Source organism: Cherax quadricarinatus, chromosome 73 (genome assembly GCF_038502225.1).
Source record: "Cherax quadricarinatus isolate ZL_2023a chromosome 73, ASM3850222v1, whole genome shotgun sequence".
In the NCBI taxonomy this organism is placed as follows: domain Eukaryota; kingdom Metazoa; phylum Arthropoda; class Malacostraca; order Decapoda; family Parastacidae; genus Cherax; species Cherax quadricarinatus.
The window spans coordinates 23,241,361-23,258,899 of NC_091364.1; the positions used below are offsets into that span (position 1 = coordinate 23,241,361).

Sequence of the window (17,539 nt, forward strand, 5' to 3'; positions counted from 1 at the left end):
GTGTACTATATTACAAATGAAAATGAACTAGAAAATTTCCTTCATGATGCAAACATTACAGAGTCTGACTAATATTAGTGACCAAATCCTTGTACTACATTAGTGTATGTTATTATGCCATTATTGAACTAATCCACTGACTACCTCATTATCCCATGTGTCCAACACAGTTCCTTGTGAGACCCACTTTGTGTTATCTTCCCAGATTTCCCTTTCACAATTTATTATTTGTTAATAAGATACTTACTCTCCATGGGGAAGTGGAACAGAATTCTTCCTCCGTAAGCCATGCACGTTGTAAGAGGCGACTAAAATGCTGGGAGCAAGGGGCTAGTAACCCCTTCTCCTTTATATATTACTAAATTTAAAAGGAGAAACTTTTGTTTTTCCTTTTCGGCCACCCCACCTCAGTGGGATATGTCTGGTATGTTGAAAGAAAGAAGAAAAAAGATACTTACTCTTTAATAATATCTGTATTACCATTCAATCCTACTTAAGCACTGTTATAATTCTCTTATAATCTTACCTAATTTTCCCTTAGCTCTTAAACTACAAATAACAAACTAATGTATGTTCCTGCTACACTACTGTGCAATTCCTTGTGCCATCTTTCACTAGCTAGTATCAACTACCTCAAATAATATTTCTTTAGTGATATTATTTGCTCAAACTTTATGTTATAAGGCAAATCTTACTCTGATTAATTTCATATCATAGTGTCAATCTATTTAAAGGTTGTTTACCACTACTTAATTTAGTCCCTTTTTACATTTCTCCTGAAATAATTCTCTATATACCAATACGTACATTGTATCACCCTTTATTCAGTAATTGCTATACTCCTAGTTCTAACAACAATTAAAGGGCTACTTTCAGGAGATATAATATTTTTTTCCCTCTTGTCCATATAGTCACATTTATTAAAATACTCCAGGTGCTACTGACTACCTCAGGTGCTACTGACTACCTCAGGTGCTACTGATTTTGTTTTTAATACATTCTTTTATTATTATATTCACCAGCTCCTTTATTTTAGCTGTAAATATCTACTGTAGTTCATAAACTCACATTTGTTAAAATAATTAAGGTGCTATTAGATGCCTAAGTGTATAACTGAATTATCTATTCTGCAATAATCCCTTTTTCTTTTAAATTTTTACAAGTTTTAGAATAATTACAGAGTCTTATTCATCAGTCTAGTTGTAGATTCAATATAAATCTTAAAATATTTTACTCAGAAAATCTACTTTGTAAAATCACTCTCATCTTATGATTATAGGCATAGATCCTGATGAAAACTTTTTACTAAATGAATTACACGAATCAAACAGTAACTGTAATTACTATACAGCAGACCAAGCAAAGACATTACTCAGTGCAAACAATAACATAACCATCTTTAACTACAATATCAGATCCTTGAGCAAACATTATGACGACCTCACTGCATTACTCAATTCCTTTCATTCCAATATATCAATCATCACACTTACAGAAACCTGGCTTAAGCCTGATATTACAGATGTCTATGCCATTCCTGGCTACATGGCCATACACAACTGTAGAACAGACCAGTAAGGGGGAGGAACAGCTATATACTACTGAAATCAACTCGAATGTATCAATAAATCTTGCACAAGGGATGAACATGGAGAATATATCATAGCCAAATTTAAATCAAAAGACCTGCAAAAACCCCTCACAGTTATAAACATCTACAGAGTACCACAGTCAAACATTTTCTACTTTAGTGAAAAACTAGGAAACATGATTACTGATGCACACATGAATAAAGACCACCTGCTACTAACAGGAGATTTCAACATAAACATACTACACGACCAGGACCCACAAGTAACCGAATTCACAAACACAATGAGCAACTGCCTGTTTCTACCAGCAATACCTAAACCTACAAGAATCACCGAGACAAGCATCTCCTTAATAAACCACATCTGGACAAACACAATATCCCCTTTAAAATCAGGCATAATCACAGACAACACTACAGACCACTACTCAACCTTTCTCATAACTAATCTGGGTAAACTGCCACAAGACATTACTAAAGTAATCTTCAGACTACACAACGAGACAGCAGTTAACAACTTTATAGCAGCTATGAATAACATCGATTGGCAAAAATGAGCTCGAAACATATACAGTGGACCCCCGCTTAACGATCACCTCCAAATGCGACCAATTATGTAAGTGTATTTATGTAAGTGCGTTTGTACGTGTATGTTTGGGGGTCTGAAATGGACTAATCTACTTCACAATATTCCTTATGGGAAAAAATTCGGTCAGTACTGGCACCTGAACATACTACTGGAATGAAAAAAGTTCGTTAACCGGGGGTCCACTGTACAGATATGAATGAATGTATAAATAATTTTATAAAAAAAAAAAAAAAAAAAAAAAAAAAAAAAAAAGCCGCTATAACAAAAAATTTCCCCAAAAAACTAAAAAAAAACACCAAAGAGACTGAATAATCCCTGGCTAACACCAAGCATTCTCAAATCCATTAACACAAAGCACAAATATAAAAAACAGTATAGAATGGGTCAAATAACTAGAGATCAGTCTAAATGTTACTCATCAGCACTTACCAGCCTGATAAGAAGATCTAAAAAATTGTATTATGAAAATAGATTACATAACATCAAAGGTGATATGAAAAAAAACTGGAAAACTCTATCTGAAATTCTTGGAGCTAAAAAGTTATCCCAAAACAAAACAATCAAACTAAGAAAATCAGATGAACCCTTACTCACTCAACTGAAACGGCAAACAGACTCAATGTTTTCTTTTCCACCATAGGAAAAAATCTAGCGAACAAAATACCAAGCACAAACACCTGTCCATCAGACTACCTCATAGGTACCTACCCAAATACGCTATTCCTAGCTCCAACCAATCCCATTGAAGTTACGCTCATCATAAACACAATAAAACCAAGGCAGGAGACATAAACAACTTGCCTGCTTTTATGTACAAAAAAGCTTCTCAAGTATTGTCACCAATTATTGCAACGCTCTTTAACAAATCCATTGAATCATCTACCTTCCCAACAATCCTCAAAATAGCGAGGGTCACTCCGATCCATAAAGGAGGTGACCAAGCTGACTTGAATAACTATTGATCAATATCTAACTTACCACTGCTCTCTAAAATCTTTGAAAAATTAATTCATAGACGGATCTATTCCTACCTCGTCTCACACAACATATTAAACCCTTGTTAGTTTGGAATCAGGAATAATAAAAGCACAAATGATGATATCATACACATGCTAGAACTAATATATACCACACTCGAAAAGAAAGAAGTCCCGCTGGGCATTTTCATTGATTTACGTAAAGCTTTGGATACAGTCGACCATGAACTGCTGTACTCCAAATTAATGCACTATGGTATCAGAGGCCACTCCCTCAACTACCTAAAATCATACCTTAGTAACAGAACTCAATATGTGTATCCAAATGATGCAAACTCTTCCACCCAACCAATCACAGTAGGAGTCCCACAAGAAAGCATCCTTGGACCACTCCTCTTTCTCATCTACATCAATGATCTACCGAATGTATCACAGCTACTCAAACCCACATTATTTGCAGATGACACTACATATGTCTTTTCCCACCCAAACAGTCATACTAGCAAACACAGTCAATGCCGAATTGCAGAAAATATCTGCCTGGATGATGACTAATAAACTTACCCTCAATACTGATAAAACCTATTTCATTAGTTTGGAAACAAAGCTGCAAATGATCCAATTAACATAACGCTAAATGGATCATCAGTCACAAGACTTACAGAGGGAAAATTCCTAGGTATCCACCTTGACAGTAGCCTTAAGTTCAAGACACATACAACAAATCACCCAGAAAATCTCTTAGACTGTAGGCATACTATCAAAGATAAGGTACTACATTCCACAATCAGCTCTCCTGGCACTGTATCATTCACTCATATACCCTTATCTTACATATGGAATTTGTGCATGGGGATCAACAACATCCAATCACCTAAAACCTCTAATAACCCAGCAAAAGGCAGCAGTAAGAATGATAACAAATTCCCACTCCCACCAGCATACTCCACCAATTTTCAAAAGTCTGAATCTGCTCACCATTAAGAACATCCATACTTATTCATGTGCCTACTACATACACAGAACAATACACGCACAATATAAACCCTCCACTCAAACTTCTCCTCACCAACCTTGACAGGACATATGACCATAACACAAGAACATAAGAACATAAGAAAGGAGGATCACTGCAGCAGGCCTGTTGGCCCATACTAGGCAGGTCCTTTACAATCCATCCCACTAACAAAACATTTGCCCAACCCAATTTTCAGTGCTACCCAAGAAATAAGCTCTGATAACTCTATTCACTCATTTGCAAGTCCCACTCAAATCCAACCCCTCTCACTCATATATTTATCCAACCTAAATTTGAAACTACCCAAAGTCCTAACCTCAATAACCCAACTAGGTAGACTGTTCCACTCATCAACTACCCTATTTCCAAACCAATACTTTCCTATGTCCTTTCTAAATCTAAACTTGTTTAATTTAAATCCATTACTGCAGGTTCTCTCTTGGAGAGACATCCTCAAGACATAAGAACATAAGAATGGAGGAACACTGCAGAAGGCCTACTGGCCCATGCGAGGCAGGTCCTTATTAACAGTCCCTTTATTAATACCCATCTTCCACTTATACACTTTGATCATGTCTCCCTTCATTCTTCATCTAACAAGTGAATGTAATTTAAGAGTCTTCAGTCTTTCTTCATAAGGAAGATTTCTAATGCTATGTATTAATTTAGTCAATCTACGCTGAATGTTTTCTAACGAATTTATGTCCATTCTGTAATATGGAGACCAGAACTGAGTTGCATAATCTAGGTGAGGCCTTACTAATGATCTCTTTTTGATATACCTCATGTCCATATCACACTGTGTAAAAACTCTATGCACATAAAGGGCCCCAAAACATGGAATTCATTACCAGAAGATATTAAAGTAACCCGGTCTGAAAATCAATTTAAGACTCTTTTCAAAAGCCACTTAATCACCCTAGACTAAATGTTAAATACTCAGTACACACCTACTCACTTATGTACTCCCACATCAAAACTTCAACAATCACTTTGAACCTTTCAGCCATTGTTGACAGGAATATAATTGAATCATTGGTTTCACAAAAAGCATTTTTGAATATATGAATATATCTTTTGTCTTATACAAATTAGATTCACTTATAATTAATATTCTACTGTACAACTATGAAAAAATTACTATCCTACTGTACAACTATGATATACTCCTTAGTGTTAAGTAGTCTGTAAGCCAATAATGTTAAGTTGGCCCATAATGCCCAGGCATAATAGAGGCTCTCTTTGCATTGCAACCCACTATTGTAAATACAAAATCTCAATGTACTATTTGCAAAGACATTAAATAAATAAATAAATTACGTATGATCAAGCTTTATATCACCCAGTTTATAACTATGAGGGTTATTTTCAGTCACAAGGATTAGGACTTTATACTTGTCCACATTGAAATGTATATGCCACTTTTTTAGATAGGAACATAAGAAAGGAGGAACGCTGCAGTAGGCCTGTAGGCCCACACTAACAGAACCATATTAGATTACTGGGATTTATATCAAGAAGTGTAAGCAACGTAAGTCCAGAGGTCATACTGCAGCTTTATACATCATTAGTAAGGCCTCACCTAGATTATGCAGCTCAATTCTGGTCTCCATATTACAGAATGGACATAAATTCGTTAGAAAACATTCAGCGTAGGATGACTAAATTAATACATAGCATTCGAAATCTTCCTTATGAAGAAAGATTGAAGACTCTTAAGTTACATTCACTTGTTAGACGAAGAATGAGGGGAGACCTGATCAAAGTGTATAAGTGGAAGATAGGTATTAATAAAGGGGATATTAACAAGGTCTTGAGGATATCTCTCCAAGAGAGAACCCGCAGTAATGGATTTAAATTAGATAAGTTTAGATTTAGAAAGGACATAGGAAAGTATTGGTTTGGAAATAGGGTAGTTGATGAGTGGAACAGTCTACCTAGTTGGGTTATTGAGGCTAGGACTTTGAGTAGTTTCAAATTTAGGTTGGATAAGTACATGAGTGGGAGGGGTTGGATTTGAGTGGGACTTGCACATCGGAGCTTGTTTCTTGGGTGGCATTGAAAATTGGGTTGGTCAAATGTTTGTTAGTGGGATGAATTGTAAAGGACCTGCCTAGTATGGGCCAACAGGCCTGCTGCAGTGTTCCTCCTTTCTTATGTTCTTAATTTGTGTAAATCTTACTGAAATTCAATGGTATCCTCCTCAGAATATATTTTTTGGCATATTTTTGTTCCATCAGTGAACTTACTCATGTCATTTGTTATTCCTCTGTCAAGCTCATTAATGTAAATTAAGGACAACAATGGGCCTAAAATTGGTCCATGTAGAATGCCACTAATGACCAGTTACCAATCAGATTTTATCCCATTTATGCAGACACTTTATTGTACATTGGTCATCCATGCCTTAATCCATGTTGGAATCTTTCCTCCTATATCATGAACTGTCAATATTCTTAAGAGTCCTTTGTGAGGAACTCTATCGAAAGCTTCAAATGCTTTATTAAAGGTCAGCAAATTTGTAAGACAGGAATGTCCTTTAGGGAAACAGTATTGAGACTCATTAATCAATTATGCTCATTAATTAAGGTGGCTTTGTATTACATACCTTTGAGTTTAACAAATTGCCTACTACTGATGTCAGACTTATGAGGGGATAATTTGACGGAAATCTGTGTAGTGACCCACACTGCAGTGTGTGTGGACCCTCCTGGCCTTAGATTTTGTCAAAGGTATGAAGAGATTGTAGAGGACCCAAAAAGTAATGCTGAGGTCAAAAATATGGATAGATGGCATATTTGAAGGTATAAAAAATTGTGTGTAATGGCTTATCTCGATTTAATTAAAGGTAAGAATTACATAGCTATCTTTTACATCCCTGGCATAACAACAGTTTGGGCTGATGCATAAAACCGGCATGTTAGCAGCTACTTGAGCACCCTTGAAAATACTGCAGTGCAGTGCAAGTACCAGGCAGTGCTTTCTGTGTCAGGTAAACATTTGGTGATGTTATATTGACTGCAAGTCATCTATATTATGAAGTTAATGAGATGCTCTTTCAAATATTCAGATAGAAAAATGGTGATTTAGTTTCACTACATTCACCACCATGTCAAGACAGTCTCTATCTGCATGGTATCAGTGGTATCTGTCAAAATGCTAAATGGTGCTGCTCTGTAAAAGCACAACCAGACATACTCAGTCCACTTATTTATGAGAGCTGAGTACAGTATTAGATCAGGGCCAGCTGAAAGTTAACAGCATGTCTGGTCCTCCTGCCACAAGAACATAACAGAATTACAGGTTGGCCATCACTAATCCGGCATCATTGGGACCCATAGTGTGCCGGATTAGTGAGTTTGCTGGATTACAGAGTGGTTAGGTTAGAATGCACTTTATTAGCCTATCAATAGAGACACTTTCTGCTACATCTTCCTCATTTTCATCACTGCTTTCTCCTCCACTGGCTTGCTGCTGTGAATTTACAACCATCTGCACAATTTCTGAGTCAGTATAATGATGAAATTTGAGTCAGTATAATAATTTGAGTCAGTATAATGATGAAATCTGAGTCAGTATAATGATGAAAATTTGAAATTATGCTAGCTGAAATTAGTGCCGGATTACTGGTGGAACTGGATAACTGGTTGCCGAATTAATGATGGCTGACCTGTATGTAAACTTTTTTTCTTCTTTGTAAATGTAAGAAGAGGTTTGCAATACCTATCAGTGGAGGGTAATGTATATTAGTCTGTGAACAGAACTGTGTAAAGAAAATCAAAATAATAAAGAACAATATAATGATTATACTCACCGCAGCCTTGCGCTTCCTTTTCCTCGGCTGAACCTCATTGTTGCCATCTCTCTCACTGTTACCCACATAACACTGTCAAAGAGAAGAACAAGTTTGACACACTGAAACTCACTGTTACTTTCTTTCTCACTCTTACCAACATAACACTGTCAAAGGAATGTTTTGTTGCAAATATTTGTGGATTTAGAAAAGGGATATGATAGTGTGGATAAGGGAAAAATGTGACAGATGTTACAAATGTATGGAATAGGCAATAGGTCAATTAAGTACAAAAAGAGCTTTTATGTAGATAGTGAGGCTTAGGTTAGGGGATGTAGGAAAGAGAGATTATTTTCCAGTAAAAATAAGTTATAAACTGGGAGGTGATGTCATCATGGTTGTTTAACATATTTATGGATGGGATTGTCAGTCCAAAATGCCTCAGTATGATAGTGGCTTTCTTTGTACTTTCAAATCAATATTATAATTAAACATTATGAACTATGCATGGAAATAGACTCTTTATAACATGTCAGTCACACATTGTAAACTTTGCAAAGAAATGAAAGTTTGAATTTGAATTGTGTTAGGTAGTAGGTTGGTAGACAGCAACTGCCCAGGGAGGTATTACTGTCCTGCCAGTGAGTGTAATACAGAAGTCTGTAATTGTTTTAAATGATAGTAGGATTGATGGTGTCTTTTCTCTGTCTCATAAATACAGTGGACCCACCCTTTTCGTTGGGCTCTGTTTTCGCTCATCTCAGTTTTGGCCGATTTTTTCTGTAAAAAACATCGACTCAGTTTTTGTTGTGTTCCTCCATTCTAGTCGGTGGTACGGTAAAAAAATATTGGCGGCTGAGTTGTCGCTGCTCTCCTCCATTCTTGTCAGTGGTACGGTACAGGTCTGAGTGTGCCACTCACACAACCTCCCACACACCCATCCTGAGACAGTGTTGCTTTGTTTATGGTTGAGTGAACATTACTCTGCGAGCTGATACAAATAATTTTGTAATAATTCATTATTTCTTGCACTTGTTTATTGTGTGTGACTGCTAAATAAGCCACCATGGGCCCAAACAAAGCTTCTAGTGCCAGTCCTTTGGTAAAGGTGAGAAACACGAAAGAATTAAAGGAAAAGTTTGACGAAAAATACGAAAGTGATGGTGATAGAGGGTGGTTGTGATGGTGGTAGAGGGTGGTTGTGATGGTGGTAGAGGGTGGTTGTGATGGTGGTAGAGGGTGGTAGTGATGGTGGTAGAAGGTGGTTGTGATGGTGGTAGAGGGTGGCTGTGATGGTGGTAGAGGGTGGTTGTGATGGTGGTAGAGGGTGGTTGTGATGGTGCTAGAGGGTGGTTGTGATGGTGCTAGAGGGTGGTTGTGATGGTGCTAGAGGGTGGTTGTGATGGTGCTAGAGGGTGGAAGTAATGGTGGTAGAGGGTGGCTGTGATGGTGGTTGTGATGGAGGTAAAGGGCATTAGTGATGGTGGTAGAGGGTGGTAGTGATGGTGGTAGAGGGTGGTAGTGATGGTGGTAGAGGGTGGTGGTGATGGTGGTAGTGATGGTGGTAGAGGATGGTAGTGATGGTGGTAGAGGATGGTAGTGATGGTGGTAGAGGATGGTAGTGATGGTGGTAGAGGGTGGTTGTGATGGTAGTAAAGGGTGGTAGTGATGATGGTAGAGGGTGGTAGTGATGGTGGAAGAGGATGGTATTGATGGTGGTAGAGGGTGGTTGCGATGGTGGTAAAGGGTGGTAGAGGGTGGTAGTGATGGTGGTAGAGGGAGGTAGTGATGGTGGTAGAGGGTGGTAGTGATGGTGGTAGAGGGTGGTAGTGATGGTGGTAGAGGGTGGTAGTGATGGTGGTAGAGGATGGTAGTGATGGTGGTAGAGGATGGTAGTGATGGTGGTAGAGGGTGGTAATGATAATGGTAGAGGGTGGTAGTGATGGTGGTAGAGGGTGGTGGTAGAGGGTGGTGGTAGAGGGAGGTAGTGATGGTGGTAGAAGGTGGTAGAGGGTGGTAGTGATGGTGGTAGAGGGTGGTTGTGATGGTGGTAGAGGGTGGTAGTGATGGTGGTAGAGGGTGGTAGCGATGGTGGTAGAGGGTGGTAGTGATGGTGGTTGTGATGGTAGAGGGTGGTTGTGATGGTAGAGGGTGGTAGTGATGGTGGTAGAGGGTGGTTGTGATGGTGGTAGTGATGGTGGTAGAGGGTGGTAGTGATGGTGGTAGAGGGTGGTAGTGGTGGTTGTAGAGGGTGGTAGTCATGGTGGTAGAGGGTGGTTGTGGTGGTGGTAGAGGGTGGTTGTGGTGGTGGTAGAGGGTGGTTGTGGTGGTGGTAGAGGGTGGTTGTGGTGGTGGTAGAGGGTGGTTGTGGTGGTGGTAGAGGGTGGTTGTGGTGGTGGTAGAGGGTGGTTGTGGTGGTGGTAGAGGGTGGTAGTGATGGTGGTAGAGGGTGGTAGTTATGGTGGTAGAGGGTGGTTGTGATGGTGGTAGAGGGTGGTAGTGATGGTGATAGAGGGTAGTAGTGTTGATAGAGGGTAGTAGTGATGGTGGTAGAGGGTGGTAGTGATGGTGGTAGAGGGTGGTAGTGATGGTGGTAGAAGGTGGTAGTGGTAGAAGGTGGTAGTGGTGGTGGTAGAGATTGGTAGCAGTTGTGATGGTGGTAGAGGGTGGTAGTGGTTCTGAGGGTGGTAGTGGTTGTGAGGGTGGTAGTGGTTGTGATGGTGGCAGTGGTTGTGATGGTGATAGAAGGTGGTAGTGATGGTGATAGAAGGTGGTAGTGATGGTGATAGAAGGTGGTAGTGAGTGTGGTAGAGGGTAGAGCAGCAAGAGCTCTCTGTATGGAAGGGAATTCCCCTTTATGGAAGAGGATTCCCCTTCCAAACAATAGTGTAACTTCTCCATCCTCTCCCACCTCCTCTCTTCCATACACCAACAAGAGTCTTCAATAAAGGTGTTATGTTATTATTGCTTAATACTTGAATTCTCATTCTTTTGTGTGAACAGTGTTGGTAGCCTCTGCTGCTGCCTTCACTACCACTAATATGAACGGCTTCTCTCAGTGGCTCTTATAAACCCAACACCACTACCACTTACTCCTCACATACGTAATGACATATTTCATTCATTCTAGAGTATATATCACGTTTCTATGTTATTAATATTGTTTATGTCATATTAGATGAACTGTGATAGGTAAATAAGCTGTGGAATATAGTTCTTCTCTATAAAATGTATTTTTTGTTTATACTTTTGGATGTCTGAAACGGATTGATTGGATTTACATTATTTCTGATGGGGAAAGTGGTTTCAGTTTTATTCGATTTCACATTTTGTTGGGCTCTCTGGAACGAATTAACAACAAAAAGGGAGGGTCCACTGTATGCAAGTTTTCAGGTATGTCTTGCTACTTCTACTTACACTTAGGTCACACTACACATGTACAAGCATATATATATACACACACTCCTCTGGGTTTTCTTTTATTTGCTTACTAGTTCTTGTTCTTGTTTATTTCTTCTTATCTCCATGGGAAAGTGGAACAGAATTCTTCCTCTCTAAACCATGCGTGTTGTAAGAGGCAGCTGAAATTCCGGGAGCAAGGGGCTAGTAACCCCTTCTCCTATACAAATTACTAAATTTAAAGAGAGAAACTTTCGTTTTTCTTTTTGGGGCACTCCCATTTTGTACCAGATGCTGAATCTGGTACAAAATGGGAGTTGTCCTAGCTGCTTTTTGTTGAAGACATTGTTCTCCTGGGAGATCCCGAGGAAGAGTTGCAAAAGCTAACAAACAAATTTGGGAAGGTATATAAAAGAGGGTGTATAAAGACAGAAAGATTAAAGTTAACATAGATAAGAGTAAGATGATGAGGGCATAATACAATTTAGATAAAGAAAAACTGGATATCATATTGAAGGGAGGGAGTATGGAAGATGTGAATATTTTCAGATATTTGGGAGTTGACTTGTCAGGGGATGGGTTTATGAAGGATGAGGTTAACCATAGAACTGATAAAGAAAAAAAGGTAAGTGGTGCATTGAGGTATCTGTGAAGACAAAAAACATCATCCATGGAGGAAACGAAGGGAATGTCCAAGAGTACAGCAGTACCAACCCTCTTATGTGGGTGTGAAGCTTGGGTTGTAAATGCTGCAGCAAGGAGGAGGCTGGAGGCAGTAGAGATGTCATGTCTAAGGGCAATGTGTGGTGTAAATATTATAAAGTGAATTCGTAGTGTGGAAATTAGGAGGTGTGGAGTTTCTAAAAGTAGTATTAGTCAGAGGGATGAAGAGGGGTTGTTGAGGTAGTCTGGTCATTTAGAGAGAATGGAACAAAGTAGAATGACTTGGAGTGTGTATAAATCTGTAGAGAAAGGAACCCGGGAGAGGGGTCATCTTCAAAAAGGTTGGAGGGAGCGGGTAAAGGAGGTTTTGTGGGCGAGGGGCTTGGCCTTCAGCAAGCATGTGAGAGAGTGTTAGACAGGAGAGAATGGAGACGAATGGTTTTTGGGACCTGACAAGCTGTTGGAGTGTAAGCAGGGTAATATTTTGTGAATTGATTCACGAAAACTGGTTAGCCAGACTTGAGTCCTGGAAATGGGAAGTACAATGCCTGCACTTTAAAGGAGGGGTTTGGGATATTGGCAGTTTGGAGGGACATCTAAACTGTTACATCTGAGTGCCTCTGCAAAGACAGTGATTATGTGTGAGTGATCAAAATCAAAATCAAAACTTTATTTCCTTGCTAAGGTTGCATTGTGTGTTTACATTTCATAATCTGATTGGTACAACGAAAGCCACTATCATGCCAAGGCATTTTGGGCAGACTTAACCTAATACTTAAGTCTAGTGGTGATGGTGAAAGTGTTGAATGATGATGAAAGCTTTTTCTTTCTTTTTGGGTCATCCTGCCTTGGTGGGAAATGACTGATGTGTTTAAAAAAATATAAAAGAAGGAAATTAAAAGTGATTACAGGAGGGCCCAACTTTACAGTGCTTTGCTAATACAGCAGTTTTTCGATCATGCCCATTCTTCATTTATTCACGCTACCTACAATGAATATATTCACCATTCACTATGCTGTGTACCCAGAAAGGGACAAAAGGAGAGGTGGTTGGCTGACCACTTGGGTATTGCTAATCGGTTGTTGTAAAGTAAAAGGACACAAGTGCAACTAATGTGACATTTTATTGTAGCAACGTTTCGCTCTCCAGGAACTTTGTCAAGCTGATACAAACAGTATATGGACACAGAGGGTATATAAAGGCTCAGAATGAGGTGCAATACTAGTGAGGTACCATTTCGATGTTCACTAGTGGTAGTAGTAGTAGTAGTAGTAGAGGAGACAAAAGTTGTAGTAGTAGTAGTAATACAATAAATTGCTCTACCATATTGTATTACTACTACAACTTTTGTCTCTACTACTACTACTACTACCACCACTAGTGAACATCGAAATGGTACCTCACTAGTATTGCACCTCACTCTGAGCCTTTATATACCCTCTGTGTCCATGTATTGTTTGTAATGGCTTGATAAAGCTCCTGGAGAGCGAAACGTTGCCACAATAAAATGTCACATTAGTTGCACTTGTGTCCTTTTACTTTACATATTGTCGGTAATTCTACCAACATTATTATAATCGGTTGTTACCGGGCTGAAGTAAGCTGTGTGACTTCATCACACCCAATGTTGGGGGCTGCTGAGCCGGCCTCATTCAGTGTGTTCACCATGGCCTCGGTCAACTGACGGGTTTCACTGAGTTTGACAGCCTCAGAGTTACCTGACGGCCTCCTCAGTTGTTCACCTGATGGCTTACACTAGCTGGACAGTCTCCTGCTGGCTATGATGGCTTACACTAGCTGGACTTAGTTTCCTGCTGGCTATACTGATGGATTGGATTACACTGGCTGGACTTAATTTTCTGCTGGTTATGATGGATTACATCGGCTGGACAGTTTCCTGCTGGCTTATGGCTTATACTGGCTGGACCATTTCCTGCTGATGGATTACACGGGCTGGACTTAGTTTCCTGCTGGCTATCCCACAACGTGTGTAACACAGGTAGTATCGTTGTGTGACACAGAGAAGGTAGTGTTGCTGTGTGACATAGAAGGTAGTGTCATTGTGTGACACAGAGAAAGTAGTGTCGTTGTGTGACACAGGAAGGTAGTGTCACTGTGTGACACAGAAGGTAGTGTCGTTGTGTGACACAGAAGGTAATGTCGTTGTGTGACACAGAGAAGGTAGTGTCGTTGTGTGACACAGAGAAGGTAGTGTCGTTGTGTGACGGAGAAAGTAGTGTTGTTGTGTGACACAGAGAAGGTAGTGTCATTGTGTGGCACAGAGAAGGTTGTGTTGATTGTGTCATGTGCGTTTGACATCTGTAAGAGTGTTCTACTTGTGTCGGTGATAAGGATATACAGGTGAAGGGTGTAACACAGAGTCGAGTGACATTAAGAAGTGTCGTGTAACCCTGTGGAAAAGGTTGTGTGTCGTGTGACATGGAGAGAAGGTGTGTCGTGTGACATGGAGAACATAAGAAAGAAGGAACACTGCAATAGGCCTACTGACCCATGCAGAGCAGGTCCATGTCCCCCCCCTGGATAAGACCAATGACCCCCCCCCCCCGGATTAGCCCAATGACCCACCCAGTCTGGTCACCTAAACTCAAGGATGGGGCACTGCACCAGACCCAGCAGCACAAGCTAGTCAGGTCCAACTCACACCCACCCACACCCACTCATGTATTTATCTAACCTATTTTTAAAACTACACAACGAAGAGGAGTGTCGTAACACAGAAAGGAGTGCTGTAACACGGAGAAGAGGGTGTCATGTGACATGGAGGAGTAGGTGTGTCATGACACTGAGAGAAAGGTAGTGTCATGTGACATTGGGAAGATAGGGTCATGACTATGTACTTTGATTTTGACATATATTATGTACCAAAGAGAAATAATAGATGTTTCTTTGTAAATAATGTATCAAAGAATATACTCTTATTTTATGTTAAAATAATTTACTAGTAAAGTTTTAAAAAGAATAGTGTGTGTTTTGTACTCCCGGATTATATTCTTATTATTACAGCTCTGGTAATGGGCTAATTGTTAAATGTTGCCTTACTTTTCTACAGGTTGAGTATTGTTTTGATTCCCCTAGATATGATATAAGCTTGATTACCAGAATTGTAATATCGTAATACACTATAAGCTAAGTACAAAAAAATTTTAACCCCTTGACTGTCGCAACCCCAAATCCTGAGGTGTCTCCTGGTGTCACAATATTAAAAAAAAAAAAAAAAAAAAAAAAAAAAAAAAAAACTTATGAAATGATAGAGAATCTTTTCCCAATTGTAATGACACCAAAAGACCGAAATTTGATGGAAAACTGACAGAATAACACTCTCGCGAAGTTAGCGACCTCGGCGATATTTACGAAGGGGCGATTTCGCCCACTTTGAGCCCTATTTTCAGCTAATTCCATTGTTCAAGTCGACCAAACTCATAGCTACTTCTTTAGAACTCCATTTTTTCTATCGATTGAGTACAAGAAACTGCCCATTTACTGATTTCAACTACCCAATAACGTGGTCAGAAATTTGCAATTTGGCCAGTTTCCCGAAAATTAAAAAACATGACAATTTCAAAATAGGGTCCAGAATGAACAATGCAAACATTCTTGGCTCTAAAATAACATTTTCTTTGTTCATCAGTCACATCTCCAGGCCCCTCTGATATTACTCTTGTGCTCTATTTTGAATTTTTATTCAAACAAAAAATAGAAGATTTACTGTTATGCAGACTACTGCAATATTGTAATAATTGTATAAATAATGTCAACCCATTCATGACTGCATATCAGAATGGCTACTTGGACATTTATTGGAAAATGACATCATTTGTTTACTTTTGAACATTGGCAAAAATCAAACATTTCCCCTACTTTGAGCTCCATTTCAAGGTTCTTTTTATAGTAAAACCAATCAACATCACCTCTATTTCCATAATATGTTTTCCATTCAATCAAATGAGACCAAGAAAACGAGAATACAACCATAAATACTATACGAAAATTGACCACAAAGTCTGCATTTTAATTTAAAAAAAAAAAAAAGATAGTTTTTTTTTTCTCATTATGCACTGCGTGCTGCAGGATTTTTTTTATATGGTGCACACTGACTACACAGACCTATTCTGTCACATGTGGGCCTACCAATTTTCTCCTGCTTGATTTGAAGCCGCTAGAATTTATGAGTATATATACGTCAAACACAGTGGCTTGTAAGACGTATGCATACGACCAAAACAGTCAAAGGGTTAAAGTAAGTAATATGTGTACTGTATATGCATTTTTTAAAGCCTAGCTTTATTGCTCACTTAATATAATGTAAACATGCTATCAAGCTTTTATATGCATTTGAATGTGAAAAAATCAGTTTCACTTTATAGTAGTAGCATGGAACCTGCTGTATAGGAAAACACCAAAGTAATGAGAGTGTCAAAAAAAAACATAGGCAATGAGAGATTGGATATCAAATTGGAAGGAGGGAGTATGGAGAATGAAAATGTGTTCAGATATCTGGGAGTGGATTTGTCAGTGGATGGTTCTATGAGAGAACTACAAAACTGAAGAAGGATTAAAGGTGGGTGGTGCACTGAGACTTCTGTGGAGACAAACAACACTATCCATGGAGGCACAAAAGAGGTACGTACCAGAGTACACTGTATAGTGGTACCAACAGTTGTATGAGTGTGAAGCATAGGTCTTGAATGTTGCAACAAGGAGGCTGGAAGCAGTGGAGATGTGGTGTCTGAGGTATGCAATATGTGGTGGAAATATTATGCAGAGAATAAATAGTTTGGAGAGGGGGTGCAGGGTTACTAAAAGTATTATCTAGAGGACCGAGGAGGGGTTAAGGTGGTTCAGACATTCTGAGAGAACTGACCAAAATAGGATGGCCTGAAGGGGGTATAAATCTGCAGTGCAAGGAAGGAGAGATAGGGGTCATCCTAGGAAGGGGTTGGAGGGATGGGGTAAAGGTATTGTATTCGAGGGGCTTGGATATCCAACAGGTGTGTGTGAACATGTTTGATAGGAGTGGAGGCAAGTGGTTTTTATGACTTGATATGCTGTTGGAGTGTGAGCAAAGTAACATTTATGAAGGGGTTTAGGGAAACTGGTTAGCTGGACTTGAGTCCTGGAGGTGGGAAGTACAGTGCCTACACTCTGAAGGAGGGGTGGAGATATGTTCCTATTTCGAGGGGCATTTAAACTGCAGTATTGGCACACATCTGGCAAGAGAGTGATGGAGTGAGTGATGGTGAAGGTGTTTCTTCTTTTCTTGGGTCACCCTGCCTCAGTGGGAGACAAATGTGTAAAAATACATAAAAATTAATAAATAAATAAATGTATGTATATAGGTAAGAAGGTTCACATCTCAACTGGGTTAAGATAAATATTTGCAACTATTTCAGTTGTTCTGCAAATTATAATGATGGTAGTCAATGCAGGACAGGAAATGAAAACCAATCACTAAATCTGAAGAGATCTGGATAGAAGGTAGAGGATTCA

The 17,539-nt window shown here is 39.3% G+C and overlaps 1 protein-coding gene across 1 annotated transcript in view; it reads right to left on the reverse strand.

The window, feature by feature from the left end:
- Nucleotides 1–17,539, reverse strand: part of LOC128701155 (uncharacterized) — a 182,750-nt gene that overhangs the window by 149,683 nt on the left and 15,528 nt on the right. Inside the window, exon 4 of the mRNA XM_070100645.1 lies at nucleotides 7,990–8,061. Coding sequence (XP_069956746.1) covers nucleotides 7,990–8,061 — 72 coding nt within the window. The remainder of the gene's footprint in view (nucleotides 1–7,989; nucleotides 8,062–17,539) is intronic.